This window comes from Grammomys surdaster, unplaced genomic scaffold (genome assembly GCF_004785775.1).
Source record: "Grammomys surdaster isolate TR1022 unplaced genomic scaffold, NIH_TR_1.0 139, whole genome shotgun sequence".
Classification (NCBI taxonomy): Eukaryota; Metazoa; Chordata; class Mammalia; order Rodentia; family Muridae; genus Grammomys; species Grammomys surdaster.
In genome coordinates this window covers 8,528,756-8,538,106 of record NW_021604597.1, presented here as the reverse complement: position 1 = coordinate 8,538,106, position 9,351 = coordinate 8,528,756, and the positions used below count along the sequence as shown (strand labels likewise).

The window sequence follows — 9,351 nt, the reverse complement described above, 5'->3', positions numbered from 1 at the left end:
ACTACTGTTTCTCATTAAGACTTAATTAGCTAGTGGGATACCCATACAGGACATGTTAATTTCTACAGGCACCTTTCTGAATTCAAGTAAAAGTTTTGGTAGACGAGGATTTCCTATTTATATTGTTAACATAATATGAATATTGAGTACAAATATTGCTCACCATTCTTGTGTTCTTTAAATTATTTCACTTTGAAAATTTAAGAACTATCATTGTCATTACCATAATGGGTGTTCACTTAAGGAATATTTGAACTGTGAAAATACAAATCTAGTCAAATTCTGAACACATATAGAGCCAAATATTTGAACAAAACTGTAGTTTAATTTCAGAAAATGTGTTAAAATATATATTTTTACATCAATTTCTGACATACACTTAATGTGTTAGTATACACAAAATGATGCTTTCTCTTGAAACTGTATTTATGAAATGTACATTTTAATTTAAATACTCAGTATACACTGCACTTAATCTGCATGTTGCATTTATTAAATACATTAAAATCTGCAATGTAACAAAACGTTTTCTGCATATGAAATTCAAAACACCATTTTAAATGAACAAAAGATGGCTCACTTCATTTTTGTTTCTGTACAACTGGTGCATTGTACACTAGCTCAGCTCCACCAAACGACCTGTTCGTTCTTTTTTATTTGACATTGTTCACAGACTAGTACACAGTACAATAAGAGTGCTGGATAAAAACATGAGGTACGAAAGTGGTTCAAAGATTACAGGCCATGCAGATCATGCTAGACAGCAAAGAAAATTGTGACCAAGAAAACACTAAATAAAAATACATAAAGAATGTGCATTATAAAACAAAACAAAACTCCATTACACAGCTTTGCTTCTTTGGTTACAAAGTAGGTTGAACAATTTCACAGCTTTTTTATTCCCACCCCCCAAAAAAAGAAAAAAGAAAAAAAAAAAAGGTCATACGAAATGTTGAAAAGCAGAGGAATTGTGGCAATTTCTATTAGAAAATAGAAACAAATGAACAAAGTTTTCTTCATGAAAATAGCCCAATTATTTATTATATCACAATAACTGGTGACTACCTGTACAGGTGCACTGTGTTTTTCATACTTACAACTATACAAAATTTACATTCAAGCTGGATCTTTACTATTGAAAATAAATACCAACGGTAAATTGCCATTAGTGTTAGAAATGTGCCAGGATTCTTTTGTTCAATTATTGCCTAAACGTTTTTATTTATTAAATGTAATCCTGTCGTTCAACTCCTTTACTGATACTTATAATTATTCAAGAAAATTAAAAAAGTTCTGTGACATTGTTCATGTACAATATGAAAATAGCAGCCCTGTAATAAATAAAACACAAAATAAATGAAAACTTATGTAGGCAAATGTTACTGATATAGAAAGAAAAGTGGCTCTTTAGATGAACTGTTATTTATAATGTGACAGGAAGGCTCAAGGTACATCCATGGGTGGTAAGAAACGTGGGAAAGCCACCAAAACTTTTAAAGATCCCACTCATGCGCACATGTAGAATGCAGACTCTGCTTGCTTTAATAAACCTCATCTAGTATTCTCCTTGTGTACTGATGACACACAAGTGGACATCAACAGTGCTGCATGACATCTTAGAGAGGGAAAGCTCCTGTAGAACGATTGTCTAATACTGAAAAGGCCAAGCACACAGCCGAAGCATGGCTACTTGCTTTCTATAAAGTGGAAAGAACACCAGTGGCACACAAGGAAAGATTGCTTTCAGTTTTTTCCTTAACGAGGCTTAAGAAAGCTTTATGCTGAGGAGACATTCGGCTGCTGTGGAGGTTGCGTTGGCTGAGGAGGCTGTGCTATCATTGCTTGTTGTTGAGAAGTGCTACCAGGATTGGCCTGTTGGGCTGGGAGTTGGGACAACTGATCATTGTTTGAAAGAGATTTTAACAGTGCATTTTCTCGTTCAAGTAAAGAGTTTCTTTCCACTAATTCTTTTATTTGCTCCTTTAGAACTTCCACTTCTTCTCTTACTGCATACATCAAATGGCTTTTCACCAGATCCTGTGAAGAACAAAATTAGGAATGTCAAAAAATAAAGTTGAGAAGAGTTAAGAGCTACTTAGTTCTAGACTATTTGGGTGCCTTATAAACACTAAGTGGCCTCTATATTTTTGTTTTTTTAAAAGCAGTTTTCTCCTCTTGCTTTTTAATGTTTCTGTGATTATCTTAACAGGGTCTGTGAGAGATGAGGTGAAAAAGGTCTCTTTCTCAGCTAGTATAAAAAGTGCTCCCAAAGTTTAGAGTGAACATTTTAAGATGCAGGATAAAGACAACAGAGAAGTAATATTCCAATGCAACGTTGTCTGATAATAAACTAGTCACAGGAGTATTTTAAAGACTGAAGTGTCACATAGCCTCCACTTTAAATGAACAAAAGGCTGAAGCTTTTCAGATGAACACATACTGTATGTACTCAATTATGTGTTTCCCTCTTACCGTCCTGATCCATGGTATTGCACAAAATATGACATGATCAGACAGAAGGACTAGTATGTGTGGATTAGAAACATTCCATGTTCTAGCATTTTCTAAATTTTGATACTATTACAGGTAACTTTTGGCTTAAAGAAATTAGGTTTTTGCTATCTGGACCTGGGAGATCCAGTCAGTCTGACAAACAGTAAAGTGAAAGGACAACTGGGAACCTACTTACCATTGCTTGTTCTATTTTGTTGTCAATGGCTACAACACCGCCCCCAGATGCACTGGAAAAAATTAGAATATTTCATTAAATTATCCTTAAAACTTTAACCATCCTTCCAACTCTTAATATAAAAAGATATTTGTGTTTACCCAATACCAAATGTGGTAACTTTAAATTTATTAACTTGTTAACATGAGGATCTTGGTACATGGCTGTCTTCTAAAAATCATTTATAGTCCCAATATTTGTAATTTGTCTATGACATACATATGCCACTTTAAAACTTACTCCCAATTTTAATTAGGAGTTTTCTATTTGGTGGTCTTAATACAGTAAAATTCAGATAATGACTTCTTTCTATCAATTTTATATTTTAACATCTGGTTTTTAGGTGTGTAGGAAGGGCTTCTAAAAAGAATTCAAGAGGATTTTGGGTAAGCTGGTTAAAATGGAATTCAATGTTCTGGTAGACCTATGTACTTTGATTATAGGTTACTTGCTGGCAGATATCATCTAAGAAAAGCATGTGTTTTTCCTGAAAGTAATTCAGCTGTCTAGCTACTAAGTAGATATCCCAAGTTCAAATACTATCTGAACATTTGTGAGACACAGAAGATTAAATAATTGTTCTCTATGGTTTATAGTCTCCCATTGTTTAAGTAGTAAAAGTAACAAGAATCTATACATATACTCACTCTTGTTGGTATTTTTATAGATTTTTGAAAGACAGAATTAATTTAAACTTTTTGTTTTAAAACGGTCTTATAAAAGAATAAAAGAAATCTGATACTACTCTGAGTTAAAACACAAGGTCTTTAAATATAATTTTGGAATAAACCATTATTAAGTACTACTTACAAAGTATACTATAGCTGACAAGAATTTGGGATTTAAAATATTTCAAGCCTACTTTACTTTGAATGCTATGGTCTATTAGTATTATGCCAGGTTGAGGTTCAGAACCATTCTTTTCCATGTACCTTTTAGATTACAATCCAAGTAGGCCTGGCTATCATGCCAGGTTTGGCTACTCACTCATTTATTTAATGTCTCTGGACCTCAGTTTCCCTATCTATATAAAATGAATGGGGTCAGTACCTAAGCTTCAATGGACTTTCCTCTTTGGTACTTTCAGCCAACATACAGAAAATGCTTTATGTCTTTTTGTAATAACTTTTTGATGCTGCTAAGATGAAAGGGTACTGCATACTTAAGATCTTAAAAGAATATTCACTAACCAGCACTGGTTATATGCTGGGCTTTCGGTCACTGGAGAAATATGTGCAAAGTAAAATAAGATTACATGTAACTAAATTACTGACCAACTATATAATCTATAAGGCTTTAGCGTAAAACTAAAATCACCACAAATAAAGATGGTGACAGGCATTTTAAACTAGCACTTGCTTGAGAATCCTAGTTTATCTTTTCTGTATTATTACTTCTACCAAGACAGACTGTTACTTTAAGTCATTTCATGGTGTGAAAACATCCTATTCCTTTGATACATGTAGCTTAAATAGAATACTTTAAAATGTTAACTATAATACCATTTCTAGACATTAACAGTTTAAAAATTTAAAAAAGGAGAGTATTATTTTCTTTTCTTGTTAACTAAAACGAGTCAATAAGTTTCCAACTCATACAGTTAAGGAATAGTAATGAGCACGCTATACTTTGAATGCCACTGACCTAACAAATTCTTTTCCTGACTCTGATCTCATTGCAACAAGGAAGCTATTTACAACCTATAGAAAGATCATGTTAAAGAAAAGTAGTCTATTAGATCTCAACACTTCATTTTTGTTGAGCACTGTACTCTAATAAAATTAAATCACAAATACAATTACTATTTTAATAATATTTAACAATTTATATCAATTATAGTTCATCAAACTAGTACGCACCAGTCATCTATACTAAACAGATTGCTGAGTTCTAAACCTCACTTTTAACAAGTTCCCAGAAAATGCTGATCCTGTTGCCTGACTGTATTGAGAACCACTGGCTTACAGTGAATTAAAAGTTACAGGAGAAAGAATATGCAAAAACAAACAAAAACCCCAATCCTACTTGGGGTGGGGGGAGCAGTTAACAGGGTCTTACTATATCACCCTGGCTGACCTGAAACTATGTGGACCAGGCTGGCCTCAAACTCAAGAGATTTATCTGTCGCTGGCTCCCCAGTGTTATTAAAGGTATAGAACATCACATACAGCAACCAATCCTACTTTTAAAATGACTTAGTTTATGAAATTCTTCATGACTTTGGCCATTGCTATAGATGGTCTCTTATCCTTTTTATGTATTCTGGTCTTAACATAATATTTATGATCTGATATGTTTTCTCATGTTTCCTTCACTTTCCGGAAACTGCTCTCTGGCCGGGCAGTGCTCCCAATCTCAGCACTTGGGAAGCAGAGGGCTATACAGAGAAACCCTGTCTTGGAAAAACAAAAAACAAAAACCAAAACAAAACAAAAACAAAAAACAAACAAACAAACAAACAAAACAAAACAAAAAACCTGCTCTCTGGAGATACTGTAGTTCTAATTTATGTGGCTTTCACTCATTCTTTAATGTGCGTGCTCAGGGCAATCTCTTTGAGATACTTTTCGCTGTCCTAAAGTATAGTTAGAATTATTCTATCCCTCTTCTAGTTCAGCAATACGTATACTTTTAATTTTAAATAGTGTAGGAAGATGCCATAGCACCATACTTAATTCTTACTCCTTAATATACTCACTGTGAATTCTGGGAAATTAGTTTATAGATTTTTTTCCCCTACCTCAAATAGGCATTTTATGTCCTAATCCTCTGAGGATTAAATGAGTTTAAAATACTATTTTGCATAGTTCCTGGAATAATGATCAATGCAAGGTGATTGTTTTTACTCTACTAATAGAACTACAGTTGATTTTATTAGATTGAGGTTCTTGAGGGAAGTTCAATTATCTTTAGAGAAGAAGTAAACAGTACCTTGACACATAGGAGCTCAAATATATCCTGATGGTAACTAGAGATGACAATAATTTGATTTCAAACACTTAGGAAGCCATGAAAATTCTTTGGATTCAAATAAATTAGTTTTCAAAGTGAAGTTCATTTTAACCAGTACTAACTGGTTAATACTGTATCAATACTACCTGGGAACTTGCTAGAAATGGATATATCTGGATCTGCCCTAGAACTGCTGAGTCAGACACTCCTGGAACAAGAACAGTTAATGTATTTTAGGATTTGGGAACCACCATTTAATGGCCGGATTTATAACAAAGATACTGTTGTCTTAAGTGCAGTTTCAAATGAGGTAAATGTTTTCTGTAGTGCTCAGGCCAGAGATTCTGCTTCCTTTCAAATGAGACTAATGAATAAAACCAAATATTTTTCCCTTTGATTTTTCTTCATCTAATGTTGATGTATACCTTGATTTCTTTTTTATTACTATATTCACCATATTTTGAACAGTTTCAAGATCTAAGCTCCTCAAGGAAATATTTTGTCTTTCTTTTTTTGAAATCTGTTCATATGGTTTATCTACCCATCATACAATTAGGTACCCCTAAATGTAGTGTTAGAATAAATGTAATGTAAGAATAAACCATGTGTTTTAGATCAGGGGGGCACGGTACTCAAGTGCGTGCATGCATTCGTGCGTATTTCTCCCAAACTGAAGTAAATCCATTTTAAATCAAGTGCTATAATTACTACCAGAAATACAGAGAAAAATGACAAGCTCAGATGTTCTTGCTTTAAGCTATTATTGTAAACCAGAAGTACAAAATGAAGCCAAAGGTTAATTTTCAATTATGGGCAACAACTTTTAGGGAAAACAAAATCCTGATTAGCATTTATTAACAAGTTAAAAGTTCTAACAGAGACAATGAACAAAAATACAGGATGTTGAAAGATAAGAAGTACTGGGCTACATGCTTAACCCTGAATTTAATGTTTAAATAAAGCTAATTACAGATCTAGTCACAGAAAGAACAAAAGTCAAAAGTAACCATGCTACATTAGGTAGTGTGCCTTTCCATGCCGATTTCTTTCATCCCAGCTGGCTCCTACCAGCTGCTTTTCTTCCCAGGTCTTTCTTATTCTTTAGCAACTGGTAATGATCAAGTGCACAGCTTTACAGAGAAGATAAGAAGGCAGAAAGAAACCTGGACTTTACAAGTGAAATCAGTGAAGACAAGGTCATCTAATTTGATTTCACTTTTTAAATGACATGAGAGGTAACCTTTGCTGAATCTATAATAAAGTAGACTGGCATGAAATAGTTACCTGTCTAAAATAAGAACAGAAACAATAAAAGAACAATGCAAGCATATTTCTCCAAGTGGACATAGTGCTTTGATATGTAAGAGCTCAAATGCATTCTGAGGATAGAGATAACAGTAACTTGATTTCAAACACTAATGACTTGTATTGAGAAGTCATGAAAATTCTCTGAATTCAGATAAACTAGTTTTCAAAGTGAAATTCCTTTTAACTAGATGCAGCAACATTACCTGGGAACTTCCTAGAAGTGGATATATCTGGATCTGCCCTAGAACTACTGAGTTAAAGACACTCCTGGAATGAGGACAGTTGATAACCCCTCCAGTCTCCTGTCTTTTCTCTATCTAAATGCTAATAAACAAAATGACAAAGCAGAGGAAGTTTATGACAATTCATTTTATGGCAGACCTATAATTATCAATAAGTCTGGGCAATATTCACACTGTATTAGTAAGAAAACTAACATGCTATGGTAGAATCCAAACCTAGATCCAATGTTAAAATCTATGACTTTTCTTCCTGAGAAAGACTGTGAAAGAAAGCACCTATCTATATTGACCTAAATAAATCTTGAGCTGTGTATGTTAAAGAATGCTTTAAATAAGCACTAAATGTTAGCTGTGAAACAGCATGGATCCAAAGATTAAACAGTTTTCATAACATGTTCATGTTATTTATCTTATCTAGCACATTCCCAGAAGCAGTTCCACTCTCAGAATAAGGGAGGCAACTTCTTAGAAAAGGCATCTATTTATTTGTTCAATGATCTTTGGACAGCCATCATAGTCTGTCTATTTGCTAGAAACTAAAATGTTCTTGTCTGTCAGAGTTAATATATTAAAATTCTATGTCTATAAATCGAAAACTATAGAAAAGTTACCTTGTTTTTATTCAAAGATCCTTCAAATTTTCTGTCAAGTCACATTCACACTGACACAACAGTAAAGGAATTTCTTAAATTACAGAATTAAATTTTCTGTAATAAGAGTCAATTAGTTTGAGTAGGCAATTCTGATTCTTTATCCCTAAGCTCCCTTCTGCAAACCAAGTAGCAATCATGATAGCAGCTAAGATCTACAGCCCTCAGAAATCATATGCTGCTTACAGTAAATTATTTACCAATTTTATTCCTACCATTTCTCAATAGAAGAGCTATAATAATAGCATTATTACTAAAACATTAATTGAAACACAGGTAGCATTTTGCCTGTCTTTTAAGAAACGCAGTTATTTAAGATAGATAATACAACTGTAAGTTGCTGATTGAAGACTAAATCTAACATAAAATTCTACAAAACTGAAGGTTAAATAATACTAAAATACTTAAAAATTATTTATTTCTTAAGGTTATAATTATACCGTTTCCTCCTTCCTTTTCCTCCCTCTGAAGCCTCCCTTTCAAATTCATGGCCTCTTTTTCTTTATTTTATTTTTGTTGTTGTTGCTGTTGTTTTTCAAGACAGAGTTTCTCTATTTAGCCCTGGCTGTCCTCCACCTGACTCTTGCCTCTTGAGTGCTGGGATTAAAGGCATGAGCCACCACAGGCAGCTTAATCACGGCCTTTAAAAAAAATTAATGTTACATACAAAGATACAGACACACAAACATAATTCTAAGTACAACCTTTGTAGTCCATATAGTTTTGCTTGGATGCATGTTTTCAAGGTTATTTGGTAGTGGGTTAATTAATCCTGTGCTCTTCCCTGGGGAAGACTATTTCTCTAAACTCACAGGGGCCTAAAATACTTAAGAGCAATTAATTCTCCCCTCCCCGAAAGGAGTTCAAAGAGATAAAATTCATATAGAACTAATCTCTAGGCAAACACAAATCTTAATCTCCTGTCTTTAAGAAGAAAATATGGCTAAGTGATTACTGTGCTTGTCTAACCTATGTGAAGTTCTTGGTTTATCCCTAGTAAAACAAGACAGAGCATGCATGTGCATACACACACACACACACACTCTCTCAAAGAGGGGGGCGGGGAGGTAGGTTGAGGTAAATTAAGCTAAGCATTCAAATTTCTATGTATTTTGTACTGACAAGTAATCATAAATTCTAATATAAAAGAATGTGCTTAATTTAATGATTAAATCTCCCAGAAAAAAACCTCTGAAACTTTCATTAGTAGGAACCTACAGTAAGAAATGTGGTAGGGGCTTTAATATGGTCTCACTATGCATCCCAAACTGACTTCAAACTTATGATCCTTATCTCTCAGCCTTAGAAACACTGGAATTACAAACATGAGCTCCCATGCCTGGATCACAGTGATTTCTTTTTTATAGCTATTATTTATCTTGAGCAAGCAGATATTAAGGCTACTGCAAGATTTAGGTATTATTATTTTCTCAAGTAACCAGAGTTAACAAAGATGTAAAAGCTTTTCACA

The 9,351-nt window shown here is 33.7% G+C and overlaps 1 protein-coding gene across 2 annotated transcripts in view; it reads right to left on the bottom strand.

Moving 5' to 3' along the window:
* Positions 1-305: 305 nt before the first annotated feature.
* Positions 306-9,351, bottom strand: part of Tsc22d2 (TSC22 domain family member 2) — a 45,903-nt gene continuing 36,857 nt past the window's right edge. For both annotated transcript variants that reach the window (XM_028763650.1, XM_028763651.1), the window contains 2 exons: positions 2,690-2,741; positions 306-2,037 (listed from right to left, as the gene is read on the bottom strand). In XM_028763650.1, coding sequence (XP_028619483.1) covers positions 1,777-2,037; positions 2,690-2,741 — 313 coding nt within the window. In that variant the 3' untranslated portion in view covers positions 306-1,776. The remainder of the gene's footprint in view (positions 2,038-2,689; positions 2,742-9,351) is intronic.